This window comes from Triticum urartu, chromosome 3, assembly GCF_003073215.2.
Source record: "Triticum urartu cultivar G1812 chromosome 3, Tu2.1, whole genome shotgun sequence".
Taxonomy (NCBI): Eukaryota; Viridiplantae; Streptophyta; class Magnoliopsida; order Poales; family Poaceae; genus Triticum; species Triticum urartu.
Window position 1 is genome coordinate 7,783,349 of NC_053024.1, and position 23,564 is coordinate 7,806,912.

At 47.2% G+C, this 23,564-nt stretch overlaps 3 protein-coding genes across 10 annotated transcripts; 1 reads left to right on the plus strand and 2 right to left on the minus strand.

Moving 5' to 3' along the window:
• Window positions 1–2,553: 2,553 nt before the first annotated feature.
• LOC125547569 (putative E3 ubiquitin-protein ligase SINA-like 6) lies at window positions 2,554–4,058 on the minus strand. Its single transcript, XM_048711391.1, has 2 exons — window positions 3,687–4,058; window positions 2,554–3,360 (listed from the first exon to the last, which is right to left on the minus strand). Exons 1-2 carry the CDS (start codon window positions 4,056–4,058, stop codon window positions 2,629–2,631), a joined length of 1,104 nt encoding a protein of 367 aa, XP_048567348.1. The 3' UTR covers window positions 2,554–2,628.
• A 950-nt stretch (window positions 4,059–5,008) lies between these two features.
• LOC125547570 (putative E3 ubiquitin-protein ligase SINA-like 6) lies at window positions 5,009–6,142 on the minus strand. The gene is made up of 2 exons (XM_048711392.1): window positions 5,848–6,142; window positions 5,009–5,724 (listed from the first exon to the last, which is right to left on the minus strand). Exons 1-2 carry the CDS (start codon window positions 6,055–6,057, stop codon window positions 5,029–5,031), a joined length of 906 nt encoding a protein of 301 aa, XP_048567349.1. The 5' UTR covers window positions 6,058–6,142; the 3' UTR covers window positions 5,009–5,028.
• An 11,167-nt stretch (window positions 6,143–17,309) lies between these two features.
• Window positions 17,310–22,363, plus strand: LOC125542332. Of its 8 annotated transcripts, none has more exons than XR_007297859.1 (3): window positions 17,310–18,001; window positions 20,677–21,797; window positions 21,871–22,363. XR_007297859.1 is itself a non-coding variant. In XM_048705319.1 (2 exons), the coding sequence occupies exon 2, from the start codon at window positions 18,366–18,368 to the stop codon at window positions 18,996–18,998; it is 633 nt and encodes a 210-aa protein (XP_048561276.1). In that variant the 5' UTR covers window positions 17,321–18,001; window positions 18,071–18,365; the 3' UTR covers window positions 18,999–20,662. The 8 variants fall into 8 exon arrangements, 6 of the variants coding, with proteins under 6 accessions (XP_048561276.1, XP_048561278.1, XP_048561281.1 ...); XR_007297860.1 differs by having other exon boundaries at window positions 20,677–21,792; XM_048705319.1 differs by lacking the exons at window positions 20,677–21,797; window positions 21,871–22,363 and adding an exon at window positions 18,071–20,662 and having other exon boundaries at window positions 17,321–18,001.
• Window positions 22,364–23,564: the final 1,201 nt, after the last annotated feature.

The following is a 23,564-nucleotide window of genomic DNA, read 5'->3' on the forward strand; positions in this document are numbered from 1 at the left end:
GAACCAAACTAGGGCCTAGCATTCGCGGAATCAAACATTTTTAGAATCTAGAGACTAAATTATGAGAATGTTTGTCATTTGCCGTATGAAAATCGTGTCAATGGATTTGTCGTCAATGGTTCATGCTGTTCTTATATGTTCTTTTGCACCAAGAGATTTCACGGTAGAAGCTAAGTTAGATATAGTATGTGCTTAGTTGCTTACCTTTAATATGCTATGCATTAATATCTTGATTCATTACTCACACATTTTCTACCTATTTCAGCTGCACAATGACAATAATAGACTTCATAGACGTGATTGATGATATCATTGACTTGAGCAGCGATGGGGAGAATGTTGAACAGGATGAAATCCCAGCTCAGCCCCCGGCGACGATGCTTGATAGGCAGGAGGTGTTTGTCGAAGCTGGTGATGGAAGGCAAGAGGCTGACGAGTCCGGAAATACTATCCAAGCTACCACATGGTCCATGTTTAGGGAGAAAGGGCCTCTTGATACAACTGCAAACCAGAATTGCGCTTCAATGACAGTATCACTCCCAAGTAACTACATTCGTTCTTCGCTATCCCATCTTATGTTAAAAAACCTTGTGTGCTTATCATGAAAATAGTACACATATCAAACAACCATTGCAATGCCAATCCCGGTTTTCAATTAACAGTGACACCATGATATAGAGATAAAAAGTTGTTACATCGCTGCAGGCCCTGCTTCAGCGGCTTGGGAGGCTCATCCCTCATCACAGCCGGACCAGACTGAAGAAGGGTCCTCTACTCGGTCCAGAAATACTATAATAGATACCACTGCAACACCGTCCTCGGTTGCAGAAAAAGGGCCTCTTGATGCCACTGCAACACAGAATTTTCCTCTAACATCAGTGACATTCCCAAGTAATTACACTCTTCTCTACCACACTATTTGTTAACTTGTGTGCTTATCATGAAAATGTTCCAAATCAACCAATCATTGCAACATCGATCCCTCTTTTGAATTAACAAAGACAGCCTGATAGAGATAAGTGGTTATCGCTGCAGGTGCCACTTTCACGACTCCAAAGGGTCTGACACATGAAGGAGATAATGGAAGGCTGCTGAGGATGTATGGGAGACGTCCTAGGAAGAAGAAGAACTACCATACCGAAACCCCTAGGAGAAGTCCTAGGTTCGAAGATAAGCTGGGAGTCGATCGGAAGCTGTTGTAAATCCTGGTGTGTAATAAAAGGCTGCTGTAGAGCTGGGAGTCGATCGCAAAAGGCCCCGCATGCTAGAGCCAGCAGAAGAATCAACTGCCTCACCAAGCAATGCAGAATTTTCAAAAACCTGCTCGCCTGCACCCCCAACTAGCGTAATAAAATCTCTCTCTGCTGCTTCCAGTTAAATGTCACAAACAGATTGCGAACCTGTTTTGAATGCGCATTATCAGGCGGTATTTTAAATAAATTTGGGAAATGCACTCAGTTTTTGCAGTTTGGGACTTGAGAAACTACGTAGTAGCTGCAATGTAACCAACAGGTTGGATGTTGGACTGAATTTGTGAGGCCCACAACATTGTGAAAAAAATAAAAAATAATCTTATGGTTTGGTGTGTGAAAGCTACATTTCACTTGTGTTCACAGTTGAATTACAAAATAAATCGAAGCTTATATCTGACGCTATGCTGGACACGACTGTTGTTGATCTTTGTTTTCCTTCAAAAAGGGGATGCCCTGGGCCTCTATATTATGTGATGCACACCACCATTTTATTAAACATAAAAGCTGCAAATCACGGAGTACCAAAAGGTTTACATCAAAACACACCAGGATTTATGTGAACCATGAATATAAACTTTGAAAGAAGCATGATCCTCTGTCCCCAGTTTGATACACAATAACACACAACTTGACCCATCTCCGAGAGGGGGAAAAACTCTTTGAAATATGACTTTATCCAGATTGTCATCTTCGGTTTGAACTTGAAGGTTCTTTTGAGCATCAGGTCCAGCTTGCTCACAGAAAAAAGGGACAGAATGATCTTAGATACAAAAGTGAAAACAATGATGTAGGTTTTTGAGAAGGATACATTTAGATAATCTTTTCATGCCAATCGGAAAAATGGATTTATAGAAGCTCCCTTCACGTGAACATAACATTGAAGAATCTGCACACGAACAATACGATTCACAAAATGTATAATTTGCCATACATACTCTGCTGCAGGTTATAAAGAGCAGAATAAATTCTAGTGGAGGATCTCCAGATTAACTTCAATTTGTTGCTCTTCACTCAGATCAAATACAAACCAGTAGCTGCATTACTAGTACTACTATCTAGGCCATTTGTTCAGAATAAAGAGTGAAGCATTCCTACCCTCGCTTAGCTACATATTACTGCTACCGTACCATTGCTTGGCTGCATTACTACTAAGTCTAACTGATCTAGTACTGATATTGCGTAAACAGCTTAACCATCAGATGCCAGAATAATCATACATTCATACTAAGTGTCATACTAATCATCTTGATCGATTAAGTTGATTAGCTTGCACATGTGTGGTTTAGCCTCCAGTCAAACATTCACACTAATCATCTAACTTAGCTGCACTAATCATACTAATCATCCATAACATGAAGGAGATCAAGAACATACTTCACTGCATCCTCCTGGGCGCCCTGGCCTGCGGTGTAGTAATTGACTTGGTAGCGACGGCGGCAGGTGGGATCAGATCGATCCGGACGCTGAGGGTGAGCGTGTCGCCGGAGAGCAGCTCCTGGGGCACCACCAAGAACATCCCCTGGCCCAACGCCGGTGCGCTCGTGGATAGCGCGTTGCTGATCACCGGCGAGGTCATGAGGACTAGATCGTAGTCCTTGTCGCCGCCACGGCGCTCAATGGAGAGCTTGCACCAGAACCGGGGCCCCGTCTCAGCCTCGCCGTCCGGCCTGACGCACACCAGTGACACGGCGGTGCCCGGACCGAGCGGACGGAGGGAGACGAGGAACACGCCGCGGTCCTCCTCCCCGACGAGCAGGTGCCAGCCGTGCGACAGGGAGAAGTTCAGGCACCAAGACCGGCCATGGCGGACCGTGACGGCGGGGCGCTGGTGATCGGCGGCGAAGTGGTTGGCCAGCATTGCGCGGGAGCCCACGAAGGCGCATGCGGACTCCGGGCAGGTGCAGGGCGCGCACTGGCACATGCGCTGGTGGTCCGCGGCCTCGTGGAACACCACGTAGCGCTCGCAGCCGAACGCCTTGTAGGGGCACGGCACCTTGGCGGCGCCGACCACCTTGTCCAGCTGGCCGCAGTGGGTGTTGGCACGGCTGCAGACGGCGCGGTGCCCGGCGCGGCAGTAGTAGCACACTACGTGCCCTACGGCATCGCACTGCCGCAGTAAACGCAACAACACCCAAGCCATCAGCTCTCAGGTCTCGTTTCTCACTTGCAACTTTGCTTTAAGAAAAGGAGGATAACCTCCGACCTCTGCATTATTGCGATGCACATAACCATATATTTATTCAATTTCACTTGCTCTAGATGATAGATCGTCGACGGAAAAGATGACAAATGTCTTCCATCCACTTGTGCAAATAAAATAAATGTGTGATCTTCGCAAAATCTCAAAGAAATCCACTTCAAAAGTGAGATAGAAAGAAGTTCATTGGTCCTTTAAAAAAATTATGATTGCTCTAGGGTGAGAGGAGAGATCACCTTGAACACCGGGGGCTTGAGGGGGAGGAGGCAGCCCTGGCAGTGGAGGAGTGTCACGTCCATCCTCGCGTCGATTTGCGTCGGTGCCATGGATTCCGGCGCCACCAACGCGTCCCCTGCTTCGCCTTCGTCCTGCATCGTCACCTCCCCTTTCTCTGACTCCGACTTCACCTCCTCGGCACTCGCCCTCTTGCCACGACTCTCCCCTTCCTTCATTGTTATTTCTGGTTGCAATGTGTGTTTTAGTGGGGAAATAATGGAAGAGAAGGGAGGGTGAGGACGGAAGAGGAAAACTGGGGCGGCCATTGCGGCAATGTTGGAGCCAGCATAGCATACCCCAAAAGGAAAGATAGCTGCCAATAATTTTAGCATGCCGATAATGTTCGTTTTGACGGTTCAAAGAACTGATCTTTAATGTATCGCTATGTAGGTGGAGTTTTTATTTGGGATAATATAACTTTGGGTTCCAGTTCAGGGAACCGGATCCTTTAACATTGAGAAGGAATGTCACCGTGCTACAGTGTTAGGCTAGTGTAAAATGAAGAAGGAAAGTTAGGGACTGTTAGTAGATAATTAATAGGTTGTTTAGTGTTGATATTTACTGTAAATATAAATAATTTAAATTTAATTTTATTTCACCATCAATTTGTTTGCATATAATTACTATAAATGTATACGGTAGATCATCAAATTGCAAATTAATTTAAATCATTTTAGACATAATCATATGAATAGAAAGAAGGAAAGTTAAAGTATTGTAGCTTCTCTAACATTCCTTCTTAATGTTAGAGGATCCGGTTCCCCATTTCAGTACACCCCCTCTAATAAAATCAACGCTTGAGATTAAGATGTGCCGCTTCGGATGAGAGGGTATGATGGTACAGTTGACAAGTAATTATTGCTTTACAAAACTCACAATGTGGGATATGATCTTCCTAAATTTAACAGATGTAACGTGGCCTGACAAACTGCATTCTGGTCAGACTACATAGCAATACGAATTTAATAGTCATGGAACTTCAATGTATCCCAAAGTTATATGTTTGTGAACTTTAGCTGTGTGGTCTGGTGAATTATATGTTTGTGAACTATATTGTTCTGACCAGATTTAACACAATGTGTTTGATGTAATTTGGGATAATATAACTTTAACGTGAACTATATAACTTTGGAACTAACACAATGTATCTCATGTTTTCGCAGAAAAAAAGGGTACTCACCTGATGTTGAGTGAATTGATGCATGCTACCAAAATGCATCGTCCGTTAAGCTAAATTAAACCAAACTAGACTAAACCTTGCTAGTATTAAGGTCAGTAGAACCCTAGGCATAGCAGAATCATTTAGGAGGTGATCTTGTCGATGCGAACATGGAGGGACACCGTCCTGGACGGGCCAGCCCCGGCCAGCAGCTTGTGCGGCACCGTCAAGAAAGTCAGCTCCTCCACGGCGACGGTGCCGGGCTCCTTGCTGCTCGTCACCTGGATCTCCGCCCGGACCGTGTCGGTCCTGTCGTTGGCCGCCGCCGAAGGCCCGTTCGCCCACACTTTGGCCACGTAGTGCGGCGGCGGGGACGCCCCCGCCCTGATGCACACCACCGACAAGGCGATGGGCACGCCCAGGCCGAGTGAGCCGCCGACCACGAGGAACGCGCGGCCGTCTTCCTCCGCGAACAGCAGGCGCCGCGGCTCCGACACCGGCACCTCGAGCTGGAGCACCTTGCCGTACTGAACCGCGTGAACGGGCATGGAATGGACCGCGCTGAGGTGGTGGGGCAGGGCCGGCGGCGGGCCTTCGAAGCCGCAGCCGGACACCGGGCACCTGCAGGGCGCGAGCGGGCACGCGCTTTTGTGGTCGTCGAGCTTGTGGTAGGTGACCTGGCGGCCGCAGCCGTGGTGGTCGCACTTCATCCTGGCCGAGGAGACGAAGGCGTCCACAAAGGGGCAGCCGTGGAAGTCACCGCCATGGTCGCACCTCTGGCACTGCTTCCAGGGGAGCTTCGCGACGCAGCTGCCGCAAGCGAGGTGCCCGCCTATGCACTAGACAGATCCAAGGAAGTAAGAAAAATACTAAAATCCGTGCGTGCAGCTGCTGCTAGACCCGATTCAGTTCATGGGATGTTGAGTAACCACCAACCAAAGAAATTGCTCTACTACACCAACCTGGAAGACGGGAGGCTTGAAGGGGGAGGAGCAGATGGGGCAGTCAAGCATGTTGGCCTCAATCCTCACGGTGGCCTCCGTCCTCCTCATGCCGTGTTCCGACGCCTCCGCGATTGCGCCACCACCACCTCCTCTTCCTTGGGCTGCTGCATCATGCACAACGATTTCTTGCTTCACCGGGCCGTTGAGATTGGGCAGCTCCTTCTCCATGGCAGAACCAGCAGCCTGCGCTCGCCTGGAACAAACCTCTCTCTCTCCCTCTCTGGTGTCCCTGGCGAACGGCTGGAGAATAGAAGACCAGAGGAGGAAGGGTGGGACTCTGGGAGGGACAGCATGCCAGCGCACGGCACAGTACAGAAGTAAGCAGCAGAGTTAATGTGACACCCAAAGGCCCTTTCCATGGGTTAGAGTTTTTTTTTTTTACTGCAAATAGACTTTATTTCTCAAATAATAGACATATCATTTACAAGCAGATAAGAAATAAAATCAGGGATCTCATCATCCCAAGAACTAGAAGATCTAGTAGTAAAAGAGTTCTTTGCTAATTCATCTGCCACCTGATTGGCCTCTCTATAGCAATGTCCGAAGGATATGGACGCAAAGTCCATCATAAGTTGTTTGCACTCTGTGATGATAGCTACCTCCGGGCCTAAATAATCATCAACTTGGTTCAGCGAGTCCACTGCGAACGAACAATCTGATTCAATTTCTATGTTGTTGCATTCAATGTGAGTTGCCAAGTATATCTCGTTTCTGATGGCAGTTAGCTCAGCTCAGTCAACTCCAGATGTTTGGAACAAACCAACTTGCTGCAGCAATAAAATCACCCCGGTAGTCCCAAGCCACGGCACCACAAGCACCTGAAAGTGTTTCATACTGAAAGGAAGTATTAACATTTATCTTCACGATCCCATATCCTGGTTTCCTCCACATGTGGTCGTTCTTACGTATTGGTCCTTTGCGTATAGTTGACCTGAGGAAATTTGTCGCCAAAACCTTGATGGCTAGTGCAGTTTTTTCTGGCGTTTGGACTTTGACTCCCTTTACTATCTGTCGGCGCTGCCACCATATATACCATGCTGCTACAACAGCAAGCTCCGCCGTTGGTACCTCCGCATCATTGTCCTGAAGCTTTGATAAAATTTCCATCGTAATAGATCCTGATCTGTCCTCAGCGACAGCTTTCCGTATGACTTGTAGCAAGCCCAGCCGCTCCCAAACATCCGTCGCTCGTCGGCACCTAAATAAGCAGTGTTGAATGTCTTCTGCTCCGACTAAATAAACTGGACATTGAGCTGAGCATGGGATGTGCCGGCTTGCTAATACACCAAAGCATGGGAGGGCGCCATGCAAAATGTTTTATCTTCCCTGGTATTTTCAGCTTCCACATATCCTTCCAAACTGAGTTTATATTTTTTGTACCTTGCCCATCAGCTCACACCCACTGTGCCCCATGTTGATGTTCAAACTCCTAATGATAAGCCTAGAGTTAGTTTGAGTTAGTTTGGACTCAACTAACCCAAAAGTATCCAAACAAGAGGGTTAGTTTGGGTTAGATGCATCTAACCCATCCAAAAAAACTAACCCAGTCAAGAGGTGTTTATTTGGGTTAGTTCTTCTCGGGACCACTAAAAACATCTTTTTTCTCTTGCTCTTCTCATAGCAGAATCCTCTTCACTTCCTCGAAGCTTCTCGTCCTCTCCCTCCCTCCCTCTCACACCCCCCGTGAAGGCGTCTCGCCGTATCCGTGCTCCATCTAACCCTGCCATCCAAACACCTTTTTGGTTAGAGTTAGTTCAGGGTTAGTTCAGAGTTACAATTTAACTCTAACCTCTAACTAAGTTAGAGTATCCAAACAGGACCAAAGTTGCAACAGTCAAAGAGCAAAACGAACCACCATAAATTTGGTGTAGCCTGCTTCGTCCTTGGCAGGTGGGGAAGAGTACTACAGTGAACAGACTAAGGCCTCCTTTAATTCATAGGGTAGGGAAATCATAAGAATAGAAAAGTCATAGGAAATGAGATGAGATGCATCTCAAATCCTATGAGTAGGAATAGGAAAGAAGATGCCCTTTGATTTACTTCATAGAATTTTTTCCATTGAGTCTAGCCTAATATTTATTTTCTTATGAAATGTGGAGGATAGGAAGAATTCCTCCATAGGAATAGGATTCCATTCCTACAAATCAAAGGGCTCTAAAAGAATTTTTCCTACAAAAATCCTATCCTATGGAATTCCTACAAAAATCCTCCAAACCAAAGAAGGCCTTAAGTGTTTTGAAGCCGAAGCTCTATACTCCCTCTATGTAATAATATGTACTAGTACGTGTAGATTTTTATTAACAATCAAACTTTGTAAATTTAGTTTTCAGAGATAATTATTTACGTATATTTGTAATACCAAATATAAAGTATAAGACTGCATCTTATAATAAATCTAATCATATAATCTTGGTACGGGTGGCAATTTTATCCATGGATTTGGATACCCATGGATACCCGACCCGGCTGGGCAAGGGTATGGAGCACATTTCTGCCCATGGGTCCATGGATATGGATACCCACGAACAGCTGGGTTGGGCATGGTTATAGTTTGTGCTCCATGGATATCCAATGGATACTCGTATGACATGTGGGGCCATATGCCAGTGACAGTAGAAAGAGCGAATCAATGGGAAATGGCAGGAAATATGCAACTTGTGCCATGAGTTATATGCTACAGAATCAACATCTGGTATGTCACACTTAAGGACTCATCTTATTACTTGTTACCTACTTATGCATGTAGCTTATGTTGTCATTTGTGAGTGAATGATGATGAGTTAATTTGATCTTTGGGAAGGCTTCATGCCGACTTTTCTATGCCCATGGAGCTCCATGGGTATGTGGATATCCAGCGGGTTTGGGTATGGGCATAAGTTATGCCCATGGATAATTTGGTGGATGGGTAGAGGGTAGGAAGATGGGTCATGGGTTGGATTTGGACCAGCTCCACCCGCCTCAAACCCGACCCATTGCCATCCCTAAATCTTGGCATTCTAGATGTAGATGTTTTTTCTCCGTAAATTTGGACAAAGTTTATGAGATTTGACATTTCAAAAAAAAACAAATCACAACATTATGAAATAGAGAGGGAATTATAGTTTCTCTGCCTGTAGTATTATTAACTAGATGATACCCCACACGTTGTTGCGGGACAGTTTACAATACATTTCAATGAGATTCCGTGTATGAAACATGGATATTTTGAGTAATAATATAAGAGTTAGAACTGAAAGTATGTTTTATTTTTGTATAGTTGCATAGTATTTATTAAATATAAATATCGCAATAGAATGCATATTTGCATGTTTGAGGTGAGTATTTTTCCATGCATGTTGCATGATGTGGCATGCTTGCATGTTTAGAGAAATAGGTTAGTGGGGATCCGGTTTGCCTGCTCCTTTCTCATGCTCCTATCCGTGCTCCCACTTCATCCTACGGCTGTCTTTTTCTCTTATTTCTTTCTAACCTAATCATCTTTCCCCCTGATTTTAAGGGGGTGAGGCCGGGCCTTATTTTGTTCCAATCAAATCATGCCACGTATGCGGGAACATGGATGGGCGCACGCCGGGGGAGCAGGCAAGTCTCGTCCGGTTAGTGGAGGCCAGCCTTTTTTTCATGCATGTTGCATGATGAGGTGGCATATTTGTATATCAAGAGAAATAGTTTAGTGAGCCTAGCTATTTAGATATAGAAGATAAACGGTAAATGAAACAAAAGACACGGTAGATTGATGAGCAGTGTTGGGCGTACGACGATTTCCTGTAGGACTCGTCCAACACTAGCAAACCACCGTGAGATGTCATCCCCACTTGAACCGCGAACGTAGAATCCTAGTGTAGTATGCCGGTCGGACACATATCATACCCAAAGCAATTTCCTTGATCGAAATGTAAACACTATTAGTCTCTGAAAAAATATACAAAACGAAAAAGTTTAGAACTAATTCAATAGGAATTTTGATCATCCAATCTAACCTTAGGTTCTCACTACTTCATATAGTACTCCCTTTTAAAGATAAAGACACATACAAACAAAGTGGTGAGGATATCTTCTAACAAGCAGGTCGAAAGAAATATAATGACGACGGGTGAGTGGCACAAGTACCACAAACCCAACACCCAGCAATAAAAACAGGAGAATCCACCCCTAACAAACTACAACCAAGAATATTAAAGAGGATTGAAGCCGAGTCTCCATGAGAACCCACCGAACACCTAGGATTCGAACACACCGAGCCACCTCCGGAAGGGGGCGTCTCATCGTAGCGATAGCCCCCTCACTTCGGGTCATGGAGAATCGCTCTTGCCAAGGGACAACAAGGACTGAGAACAAGGACCACGGGGATCCGTCTACAGTATAGGAGATAAACAGATGCGACCCACTCCACAGACTAGGACGTGATACTCTAGGGGGAGGCAAACCATTCATCGCAGGCCATCTGCCATCGAGAGGGACCGAGATTCCGCGACGATGCCATCAAAAGGGTGAAGGCTTCGGGCGCCACTGCCATCGGGCCCAAGACTCAGGGTGTCTCCAAGGATGATCCGCAAACCAGACACCGCATCTGTCAACAGACCGGGAGGGGAATGGATCGTTCAACGAACACTGATGCGAAAGCCGACCATCCAAAGTTAGCTGCATACATGCATATTTAAACAAACTAGATGAATCTCATTAAAACTTTGTTATTTTTACATAAAACTTTATGATTTTTCGCATATTTGACCGGACTCTAAAACTGAACAAAATAACCGCCAACACTCGTTCCCCATGTCCGGCAGGCCTCCCGGGAATTGAAGCTCCGCCTCCGTAGCCTGCAAGCGGCTACTTAGCCGACGATAATGAGCCCGCCAAGTTTGGCTTCAACGGGAGCGAAAGAGCGATGGCCTTCCTGGGACCCGAGCGTCGACGACCTTCCATGCTCTACTCTTCCTTGCTATCGTTGGTGCTTGCAGATGTGCCGACTTCGTGCTCGTGGCGGCAGGCACAGGTGTGGCGGAGCTGGTGACGTTGTCCTCGTCCTCGCTCTTGTCGTAGACTTCATCCGCCGCCTCATCGATCTCCTTGAAGCCGAGTTCTAGCTCTGCCTGATGGCGGCGACACCGCCAGCGGTAGTGGCGGATTTCGTGGGCGGTACGATAGGAGTCGACCAGGTCCACGTCCGTCGCGATGTTCATGCTAGCGGCGAGTTGCTCCTCCACGCGTCGGTGCTCATCGAGGAGGCAAAAGGATGTACTCCTGGTCGGCCTGTGTCTACCAGAACGTGGTCTCCCGCTCAGTTAACATCTTGTTGTTGTAGTGAGCACGAGCCTCGTCTATGGTATTGCCGGCATAGACGGGCCAGGAGAATGGTGCCGGCATGTCCTCGCCCGCATCTTTCATTGGGACATCCGCCTCCGGCTACCTGTCGGTCTGCCAACCGGTAGCAATGGCGTCGATTTTCGTCTTCTGCTCGGACAAGAGGCTGTTCCAAATGGCTTTGGAGCTCAAAAAGGCCATGGCGAGTGTGGTGTGAAGAAAAAGAAATGGAGCCAAGGAGGATGTATGCAGCTATGTCCGAGGCTGGAGTTTAAATGACCGGCGGATAGTGGGCCAGATAAGAGCATCTCTAGCAGACCCCTTATATCGCTTTTACTGTTCACGAGAAAACGATTTTATGGGCTGGCGCGAACGGCGGCTGAACAGACTATGTATAATCAACCCGTAAAAAAGAATATTCTTCTTCCTCATGTCAATTTGAAATCGACCGCCGATCGACGTGCAGACGAGAAAGACGCGGCCAGAGCGAAAGCCGGCGAACGGACGGACGAGGGAGACGTGGGACGGCCACGACGCGCGGGCGGCGGCCGGACTCAGCTAGCTAGGGCGGCCATAGCTAGCTAGCTAGCTAGCCGCTTGCTCACATCGATTCAGCTAGCGCGCCCGTAGCTCGCTAGCTAGCTTGCTTGCATCAACGGACCGTGGCCTGGCGGACGGGCGGTGACGGTGCGGTCGCTGCAGGCGGCGAGCTTCAAGACGTTGGCGGGTGCTGAAATTCTTCAAACTGCTAGCGTTGACTGGTATTCGGGGCCATGACAAATTTGCCTCCAAAACTTAAGATACATGCGTCTCGGGCATATGTTCACATGCTCCTTAAAAAATTTAAGGTGTCCGATGATTTTAAAAGGTCTGTTGGTCTGTTTTTTTCAACTGCAATTGTAAAAAAACGATTATTTTACGAATTTGATCACTTATACGGTGTTTGCTAAAGATGCTTTAATTCAAGAATCGAAAAGTGTAATTTTATCACCACCTCTTCTTCCTTGGGCTGCGGCATTATTGCTTCACAGGGCCATTGGGTAGCTCCAGCTGCATGGCCAGTAAACGAAGCAATCAGCTGAGTCAATTTGTACTTTGATTGATTGGTTGATTGATTGATTGATGGCCATCAGTCATTGGTCAAGGGCCGAGGGTCAAAATGTGCCGTGCGCCGCTGGCGTGCCTGCCACCGGATGACGGCTCCCGACGCGCGACGGACCGACGGTACATGCCATAGGTGATAGGTCCGCCTACGACTCCGAGCCTAGCTGCATTGTGCAGCCATAGCATAGCCTCAGGCCAACTCCACCGCACAATCCTAAAACTCATCTCATTTTGTCCGAATTTTTTCTGTATGAGGTAGAGATAAGGAAAACAAATGCCGGATAGAGGCCAGACAAACTCGCTCCACACAGCGTTGTTTACCCCATTTTCACCTCATTTCATCCGTCCGTCCCTGTCATTTCTGCAAACAGGTAGCAAGCATAGCGAACTCGCCGTCGCGGCCGCTCCTGCTCATGCACGCCCTCGCTTCCGTCGCGACCGCATGCCTGCCGTCGCGCCCGACGCGTCGCTGTGCTTGTGCCTTCGCTCCCACTGTGCCCGCCTCGTCCGCCCAAGCTCGCCGCCACCCGCACGACCGCGCCCCCGCACCTCCTCGTCGCACGTGTCTTCCGCGGCCGTCCGGCGACCCACCACCGGCCCTCGTCGCATGCGTCTCCCGCGCGCTCGCCGTTGCCTCACCTTCCCGCGCGCTCGCCGCTGCCCCGCCTGCTCGCCGCCGCCGCGCTCGCCGCTGCCCCGCCCGCCGCCCTCCCGCGCGCTCGCCGAGCCGCGCGCTCGCCGCTGCCTCGCTCGTCGCCCTCCCGCGCGCACGCCGCCGCCCTCCCGCGTGTTCGCCGTGCCGCGCGCTCGCCGCTGCCGCGCCCTCCCGCGCGCTCGCCGCTGCCTCGCCGTCCCGCGCGCTGCCGCGCCCTCCCGCGTGCAGGCCACCGCCGTCCCGCGCGCTTGTCGCCGCCGTGCCCTTCCGCGCGCACGTCGTCGCCGTCCCGCGCGCAAGGAGTGGTGGTGGGTGCGCGTGGTGGGCCAGGTATAGAAAAGGAGAGTATGACAGGTGGGGTCGACGGCGGACACAGACGAACGAGGAGGATGCGAAGACGTCCGCTTTCTGTTCGCTTTGGCCCCAAACCGAAAGCAACTTTGGTCTGGAAATGAGGCAAAAGCAAACACAGACCGAAGAAAACGTCCATATGCTCCCATGCGTTGGGTCGTTCGGTTTGTCCATTTTACCCCAAACAAATACAAACGGACAATTTGGGGTAAAAATGGGTCACACGATGGAGTTGGCCTCATGGGTGCAGCCAAATCCCCTCTCGTCCTCCCAATGTCCACAGCAAAGCTGCAACAGCCCACAGCAAAATGAACCACCATATCTCTACTTGGTGTACTAGTATGCTTGTTTCGGCCGGCCTAGCTTACCGTGTCTCTAAATCTTCTGCTGTTTCTTTTTACCAGCAGGGAGACCTCAAAAGGACTGGATCGTGGTTGACCGGAGCTAAAATATAGCAGACCTTTTGTTCAAATCATAAATTATGCAGCAAATTTAGGTTGCGGCTGATATCTTTGGCCTGAACAGTCAACCACAAATTTACCCTAGCCATGCCACCCACCGACGGTTCCCAAGGCGCGATGGGACATGGCATGGCCATAGCTGCACCGCCTAGCCATAGTCTCGTGGGGAAGGAGTACGGTACAGTAGAATACAATTGTTTGTGCAATAATACTAGTAGAACCAGCTGGAATATCTGAAATGGTTGCAGCGTCAAACGGCGTGGATATCTGAAATTGTTTCTCACACGTAGTGATGGAGGTGGACTGTTTAGAGGTTGTCAACCTCTGGTCTTCGCGTGATAGTTCAAGGTTAATTATCGCGCCTATCTTATATGAAATTCGAAAGAAGTCTTTGTCTTTTATTTCCTTTTCGTTTAGGCATGTGTCGAGAGAGGTGAATACTTTGGCCGATCAGTGTGCCAAGAAGGCTTCCGCCTTATTGGTTTCGGAGTGTTGGCTGAAGGACTGCCCTCATTTCCTAGTTAACAGCCTTAGGGCTGAGTGTAATTACATGCTACTAAGTCAATAAAACTCCCATATGTTTCTGGCAAAAAAAAACGGCGTGGATAAACCAGCTACGTCTTGGATAAAATATATTACTTACTTCTTGTTTATCTAGCACAATACATTTAGATATATTCATTGGAACGACAAATAATATAGATCAGAGAGAGTCCATGTACATCAAATGATAAAATCTATCGCTATGTTTCGCGAACTTAAATAAAGTATTCCTCTAATCCTGAATTGTTGTAACTCATTCCAAACTTTTTTTAAGCGTGCAGCCATGCCACATCAACACGTGTGCATGTCAATCATAAGTTACTTTTTTTCATGCAACCTACTAGTACTATCTAATTTTCTGAGCATGCAACCATGGGACATCAGCTATGTTTAAGTTACTTCTTTCTCGTTATTTAATCATGTAATCATGCCCCCTTACGAAGTCCTGTATGCCACTCATAAGTTATATTATTTGATTTAATTTTTTATGATATCATATGCAATGTATTGGTTGGACACTTTGGCGCACACATACACTTCTACAGGCCACCACCACCACCAATACTCTTCCTCACTGTTTTTTCTTGAGCTAAAGAGGGGGTGGACTCCCCTCCGATTTCATTAGCGAAACCAATGCACGGGAACAAGTTCAGATAGCAAGTTTTTTCAGTCCCCTAAATGACTAACCCTTTAAGAGGGAATTACCAACCTTACTAGTTCAAATTTAGATCAACTAACATTCCTAGGCCACATGCGGCAAGTAGACCTGGCCATCCTCCGGGGCCGGGCCGGGCCTGACCAAGCCCGAGGTAGAAAACTCAGGACCGAGCCCGGCCCATCACAGCAAAAAACACGTCGGGCCTCTTCAGTAAATGGCATAAACAGCGTCGGGCCGGGCGGCCCATGGCCAGGACTAGCGGCAAGGATAGAAAGGGGACGCGGCACCCGAAATCGGAGAAAAGTGAAACACAAGCAAAAACTAGTAGCTTTCGAACAAGAATAGAGAACATATCCGTCGTGCTAAGATCCGCCACGGGCGCGGAGGACATGCACAACCTATCCTTGGCGCCTTCAACTCCAACCTCTCGTTCAGATCAAAGGTCCCGCCGCCATGACTCATAGCCTCCAAGTCCTGGATCAAGTGGGGTGCCAACGACTTGGGCATCATATGCAGCCATTCGGGAATGTAAGCGCCTGCTGCTTGGCATGTCTGGATTGCCCCGGCATCCATGCCGGATCCTGGCCTCCTGCCCGCTCCAGATGGATCCAGCGTGGGTTCTACAGGCAGTTGGGTTGCCGCAACGTAGATTGATGTGTGCTATTTTTTGATGAGATTGCAGTTAGTGATGTGCTTCATTGTTCGTGTTGGTCCGAATGGTGACCACTCCATCCCGACAGCGACCTTCCTACGTGTTTTGGTGATATCAGAAGGTCCTCGCGAGGGCTGCTCCTTAGAGACACTAGTAGAAAAAGGGTCAAACGTGAAGCACATTAGTGCCGATTTGTAAAACCGGCACTAATGTGATCAATAGTGCCGGTTCAAATGGCTATGCATTAGTGCCGGTTCGTAATGAACCTTTAGTACCGGTCCGTGCCACGAACCGGTACTAAAGGGGTGGTGGCAGGCTGGCGTCAGGCCAGGGCCCCACGAGCACCTTTAGTGACGGTTTGTGACACAAACCGGTACTAACGGTCTAACCTATAGTACCGGTTTGTGTCACCAACCGGCACTACAGAGTCTTAACCTATAGTCCCGGTTGAAGACACAAACCGGTACTATAGGGCAAGAAGTATTAATGTTACTACATAATTATTCAATAATATTAGTATTACTAAATAATTATTTCATTTTTTTGAATTTTGGTCAAATCTGGTCAAACTATGGTCAAAGTGTGGTCAAACTATGGTCAAACTTATTCAAGAAATATTAGTGTTACTAAATAATTACTGTTTTTTAGAATAATAGTTTCAAACTCAAACAGTGAAATGTGTGACTTCATGCTCAAGCTAAACTCTTGAGGGTTAATAGGATTGACATCTTACTATTATTAGAAAAACAACAAGTGCAGACTTGGAAACGAAGGAGAATAGAACCCAAAAGTTAAACGTGCTTGGGCTGGAGTAGTGAGAGGGATGGGTGACCGGTCGGGAAGATAGATGATTTGGAATGAGTGATCCACACTTGAGCCGGCACTAAAGGCCCTTACGAACCGGTTTTAAAGCTCCGTTTTCTACTAGTGAGAACTGGTGGTTGTCTCAACGGTGAGATACAATCTATGGACGGCGGCTTCCGCATAGGATATGGTTGTGCAGCAGCGGCGATCGGTTTTCTAACCCAACTCATGAAGCTGCTAGGATCGCGAAAAAGTGGTGCCGAAAACACATGATTTACTCTAATGACGGTGTTTTTTGAGCACCCAGTCTCGGGCTCTAGGCTGAAAACCTTGGTCTGACTCGAGTTGGTTATATCTGACAATGATGATGTTTTTGCATCTTTATCTTTTTGAAGGCATTGTTCGGATATGCTCCGAATAGTTCTTCAGGTTGAAAACCTAGATTCTGACCTATGGTGGTTGGATTCGGTGACGACGGCGCTTGAGCATAACTCCCTTCTTGAAGGCGTTTCTATTAAAAAACCTTGTTGTCCTTGTAATGCCATGAGATGGAGGATGCGGATTTGATCACTATTGTAGTTGTCAATTGCGGATTTGATTGCTTTCGGGTTTTTTCTCTCGCTTAGGCATAGCTTTAGTCTTATAGAGTATAACCTTGCTGTTTGCCAATATTTTTTTTTCGTGGGTTGGTGTTGGCTATTCTTATTTGAGCTTCATTTGAGCCAATTTCATTTATATAAAAAATAGCCAAAGCTTCACTGCCTACTGAAATATGACTTGGGTGAGTCGGACGTGTTTCCCTGTCCACCAAATGTCCCTGACACGATGGCACCAAGCTGCACCGGTGAACAGCAAAATGAAGCACAGTGAATAAATGTGGCGTGGCGTGCTTGCTTGCTTGCTTGGCCTCGGCAGTAAAGCAAGGAAAGGTATTGGACCATCTGGGGAAAGAGCTTCGATCGGTGTGCAGACTGGCTGGCTGGAGAGGAGCACAGTACTACTCCTACTGCCTACTAGCTTTCTGCCTTGGCTTGGCCTTCATCTTCATTGTGTGGTGTAAAGGAAGGAAGATCTCCTCCTCTTGCCTCCCCTCACCTCTCATCGTTGCCCAGGGCTGCAAGGAGGATGCACTCAAACTCTCTCCATCTCCATCCATCCTCGCAGCAACCTCACCCGAGTCGAGAGGTTTGCTCCTTCATCCTCCCCAGGTCTCTCACTAGTTCTTGTTCTGCTTTTTTCCTCTTTCTTTCTTGTGCCCAGGGGTGGCTGCCACTAGTATCTGTGCTACTCTACTTCGAAATCAAGAGCTGGCTTTGATTGATGTGGTTTTTGTTGCCCTGCTGACCCAACAAGAGAAGAAGATGGATCACGGCGGCAAGAAGGCGAGGTTCACCGACACTGACAGCGACATCCTGCAAGTCAAGCAAGAAGCCTCGGCGGGGAGAGAAACCAGCGGAGCGACAGCGATGGTAGTGGCCGCGGCCGGCGACGCCGCCCCGATACCCAAGGTGGCCGTCGAGATCGACAAGCCCCTTCTTGACTGCCCCCTCTGCTTCTCACCCTTGAAACCTCTCGTGTACCAGGTATTCGTCCGTCCATCTTCTCCTCCATGCGATGCGATGCGTGGTATTAGTTCGATGATTTGTTTGCAGTGCGGGGCTAAGCACGCGGCGTGCGGCAGCTGCGCCGCCGGTCACTCCAACAACTGTCAGCTGTGCGTCCACGGCGGCGTGTACGAGCACACGGCGCCAGGGGTCTTCTTGGGTATTCGGTTGAATACCCAAGATTTTGACAAACCATTGAAATTTTATATAAAACAAACGATTTTTTTTGCAAAACAGTGATGATTTGGGCAAAATGAATACCCTCCTCCAAAATGAATACCCACCTTCTAGAACCTGGCGCCGCCACTAGCACATCCACTGGCTGGACCCGTATGTCCTGGCGATGAAGGTGCCGTGCCCCTACGCGGCGTACGGCTGCCGGACCCGGGTGGCCTACTGCCTGGCCGCCGACCACCAGCTGGAGTGCCCGCACGCGCCATGCCGCTGCCCCGAGCCGGACTGCTTATTCCTCGGCTCCCCGCCGGCGCTCTCCGACCACCTTGCCTTGCACCACCACTGGCTCGTCACCACCATCACGTTCGGCAAGGCGCACCCGCTGGAGATGCAGGCGACGGAGCGGCGCCGCCTTCTGGCTGCGGAGGACCCGGACGAGGGGGAGCACCTGTTCCTCCTCGTCGCCAGCGAGCGCGCCGGGGGAGAGCGGGCCGTCAAGGTGGTGTGCGTCCGGGGGAGCACGGGGGCGGGTCCATGGATGAACTGGTGCAAGCTGTGGACGATCCCGCCCATGGATCCGGAGAACGGCGGCAGGAGTCCGGTGTTGATAATGGAGGACTGGGCGAGGAGCTGCGCGGTCATCTCCGAGGAGGCGGCCGTGGAGCTGGGTGGCAGGTACTTGACCGTGCCGCCCATGGACATGCAGCCCGGAGGAAGCGTTCGTCTCCGCGTCCGCATCGACAAGTACTGCCGACAACCCGACGGACTAATCCAATCCCGCCATTCCAAATTACATTGTTGATAATGGTTTAATTACATTGTTGATAATGGTTTAAGTAACTACTCCCTCCGTTTCAAATTACTCGTCGCAGAAATGGATGTATCTACGTATAGATACATCCATACCTGCGACAGGTAATTCGGAACGGAGGGAGTAGCAACCAACTACTCCATGGTACTATATGTGGCTCATCAGTCTTGACGATGGTGATGAAGTGTTTTGATGCATGTTTGGATGTAATGCATGTAGATGCAATGATGAATCATCTCCCGGATGCAAGTGTGTAAGATAATAGACTACTCCATGTTTTTCATACTACGCCCTTCAAATACGCTCTTATATTGTGCGACGACGAAGGGAGTATCTTCCGACTAGTTTCAAAATCAAATAAAATCAGAAGTGCAGGTTATTGAAACTGATTAAGGCTCATGCAAGCCAAACACAATCAACCTCACATGAAAATCCAAAAGAGCCGTGGAAATTGCTAAGCTACATAGAGCCTGAAATTTGAAAATGGTTACCAAAAACCCAACCTTGATCCTTGCATAATGGTATCCTTATCTTGCTGAGGACCTCTAGGGCCAGACTCGCGCCTCCTGACGCTCGCCCAATCAACCACACAACATGTTGAGTGAACCAGTTGGCAAGAATAGACATGGCTGTTTTCGAATATCATAGTATGTGCTCCCGGAACCGGATCCTCTAACATTGAGAAGGAATGTCACCGTGCTACAGTGTTAGGCTAGTGTAAAATGAAGAAGGAAAGTTAGGGACTGTTAGTAGATAATTAATAGGTTGTTTAGTGTTGGTATTTACTGTAGATATAAATAATTTAAATTTAAATTTATTTCACCATCAATTTGTTTGCATATAATTACTATAAATGTATACGGTAGATAATCAAATTGCAAATTAATTTAAATCATTTTAGACATAATCATATGAATAGAAAGAAGGAAAGTTAGAGTATTATACCTTCTCTAACATTCCTTCTTAATATTAGAGGATCTGGTTCCTGTGCTCCCTTGGTTCCAAAGTCTGAAGGTATAGATATAGTTGTTTTCTTTTGTAATAAAGTTCAGACAGCAGTAATGCATTGTAGTACCTCCCAACACTTGTTTCAGATCTTCAAAGATGGCATGTCGAATATTCTTTTTTCTCGGGTCAAGTTTATTCGTCGGCAGTCTAATGTTTTAGCTCATAATTTAGCTAAATCGTGTTTGAGCTGTAATGGTCTTTGTGTTTTCACTTCTACTTCGGAATGTATCCGAGAGACTCTTTGTAATTATGTTGCTTGATTAATAAAGTGCCGACGTTTTCTCAAAAAAAAAAAACACTTGTTTCAGATCTTCCTCATGCTCAGCTCGATGTCATTTGATGATGAGCATGCTCTCAATACTTGTCAAAGTCCTAGACCGCTGGAAGGTTCACGGCGTAGGGTGCTCCTCCCCCCCACCCCCACAATATTAGGTTCATGTCAAATTTGAAGACTTAGTCCATCCATATGTTTTCTATAAAGTTTCATTTTTTTCAAAAAGAAAAATAATCTTATTGCGATGTTATCAACTTGGTATATATTCCATTTCTAAGCCTAATTTGTTACATGGATCCGATCATCTACTTCAATCATTTTTGACACACTTAATGTACATTAAGGGAATTTGCCAAACTAATAAATTTGCTGTGATTTTTGTTACAGTGCCCTGATGCTTGCTGTCGAAGGTGATGAGTATTAACTGAATATGACCATCAGACATCTATTTGAGCGACAAATAAATCTAGATGGAAGGAGCAAATTATATTATCTTGATCTTGGCCATTATCCCATCCTCTTCTGTTGCCACAGCCTCCTTGCGGGCTGAATTCCACATGACTACTCTTTCGGCGTGCATGATTTCAGGTTGTGAAATTTCCTCCACCCATGAGGTATGCGTCGCACACATATGTTCGGTGCGTGTGCGTAAACATTTATGTGCACACACCATTAAACTAGTCACAGTGAGAATAACTTCAGCAGTAACATTGAGTCCAACTCAGCAAATTTGTATATGTGGCAATGAATTTATGAGGAGAGAATTAATTTGAGTAACTTACCTAGTTACTATAACACCACATGTCTCAATGCAATATGAGTCTGTAATCTAATAAATGAAGCTTTGTATGTTATCACATTTATGTTAATCTACTATGAAGATAATAACATAGCCTAGTGCAGTGGCGATTCCATTAGAAAGGCTTCAATAGGCTTAAGCCTACCCTCCAAAATCCTATTTAAGCTAAAAATACCACTTGACAAGTATATTCTGGTGCTTTACATGCAACAATAGCAATGCATTTGCTAATGTGACTTAGAAAAATTATGTTGCCTACCCTCCAATGTCATGCTAGATTTGTCACTGACGTAGGGATATGTATATATTACTAGTGTATGTTACTCTTCATTGTGCTTAGTCTTACATAAAACAGTTCAACGCAAGCAAAATACGATCTGCCAATCAAAATAACGGATCGCTAGAATTGATCGAGCATGAAGTGCTCGTTACTGCAGAAAATTGTGTCGTTGTCGCTGAGTTCAACGGTTAGATTAGAATAGATGCATGGATGGATGGATGGAATACTGACAGATTTTGTTTACCTTCTTGTACAATTACTTCTAGACCTTCAATGCAGGGCGTGCGTCGCAAGGCGTGCCTGCCACCGGCTGAAGTTGCAGCACGACGGTTCCCGGCGCGCGACGGGACATGGCATTGCATAGCTGCACCGAGCAGCCATAGCCTCTCATGGGGGACTGTGTACGACTTTGACGCTGCGTTGAGTACGGTACAATTGCTTGTCCAACAGCAGAATCAGCTTGTCCAACAATTCTTATACTCAACGCCTTTTCCCCGTCCAGATTCGACCCACGCGCGGGAGAACGCTACTTCCCCTTTCGCCGCCATGTCGATACCGGCGCCACCCCTCTGCCCACAGCTGCTGCTCCGTCGCTAGGAAAGCCATCCCCGCTGGAAAGAGAGGGTTTCGTCGCGACAACTTCCATCCCGCTCCTGGCCAAGCTTTCCAGGACTCCGACCACACAGGCTAGGATACCGGCGGCTACCCGCCCACCACGCCCGCGAGGTGTTTGACGATTTGCCTATTTGGTGATGGATTCCGACAACGAGGAGGCGTTCGCAACTCTGATGGAGGAGGAAGCCGAGGCCGACACCCTCCATCCAGTTGGGTTGCCCACAAGTGTCCAGGGTCGCTTTAGCGTTTCACGGTCAAACACCCCTTTTGGCCTAGTGAACTTCTGCCTAAATTAGAACTTTTAATCGTGTAAAACTTTTTGGTTAGTTTTTTGTATTTTTTTGCTCTAGTTTAAATTATTTCAAATTTTCAACCTGATATTTTTTGATTTATTACCGTCTTCTAAGTAACAATAGCAACAAATGCAAATGAAATGGTAGAGCTATCAAAAAAATATCTAAAGTTGTAGATTGGATTGCATATTTAAAAATATGAGATTTTTGGTAAATATATACCAGTTTTGGACGAGATGAATCTCCTCTGTCTCGCTATTGGATATCCATTTCTAATCTAGTTCTATGTAGAAAGAATAAAAATATTTGTGTGTTCATTTTCAAAATTGCAGTAGCACTACAGCGTATCAAATTCTGTTCTATGATGACCTATTTTATTGAAAAGATTTGTCAACATATACCACATAACTATTTTTGTTTCCTTATGATTTTTTCAGCGGAGCCCTGGCTTGTCGTACCCGTCTGAATTTCATATTTTTGGATGGTTTGAGGAGTGAATTGGAAAATCAGCCAACCTTTCGGCAAATCAAAACTGGAACTGCCTCAATTCGCAGAGTTACAATCCACTGCACAACACCCTTCGATTGTAGAAATAAACATGAAAAGACTCGATGGAAATGCATACTCAACATAATAAACATCAAAAGAGTATGGAAATGCTTATTCAAAATAGACGATTTTGGATTAACAAGAATACTTTTTAGTAAGACTTCATGTTTTCTCCCTTTTTTGGGTGTATTTTCACTCAAGTCTTTTGGAACCGGTGGGCTTGAAATAACAAATAACAAGACAACATTATCAGAGAGTCGACATTGCCTTCATAAACAGCCAGACAGCATTTTTAGGTCAGCTAGCTACTCATCGCTGGATCACCAAAATAGTAGTACCACTATTGATCATCAAAATAATCATTTGTTCGAACACTAAACCTACCCTTTGTCGAAGAAAAACATCTTCTTTCATTAGATTTGGATTTGGATCGAGCGAAGAGTGTTAAATCTTGTCAATGCGGACATTGAGAGGCACTAGCTTGGACACCCCAGCAGCCCCAACCCGATAATACGTCGGCGGCACCGTCAAGAAGGACGCGGCGGCCACCGCGCCGGGCGATGTGCTGCTCGTCACCTTGGTTTTCACCATGACGAGGTCCTGGCTGGGCGGCATGATCGACCACATCTTGCACGAGTACTCAGGCCGCAGGACGGCGCTGGCACGGACGCACACGACCGACACCGCGGTGGCCGCGCCGAGCGCGCCCGTGGAGAGGAGGAACGCGCGGCCGTCGTCT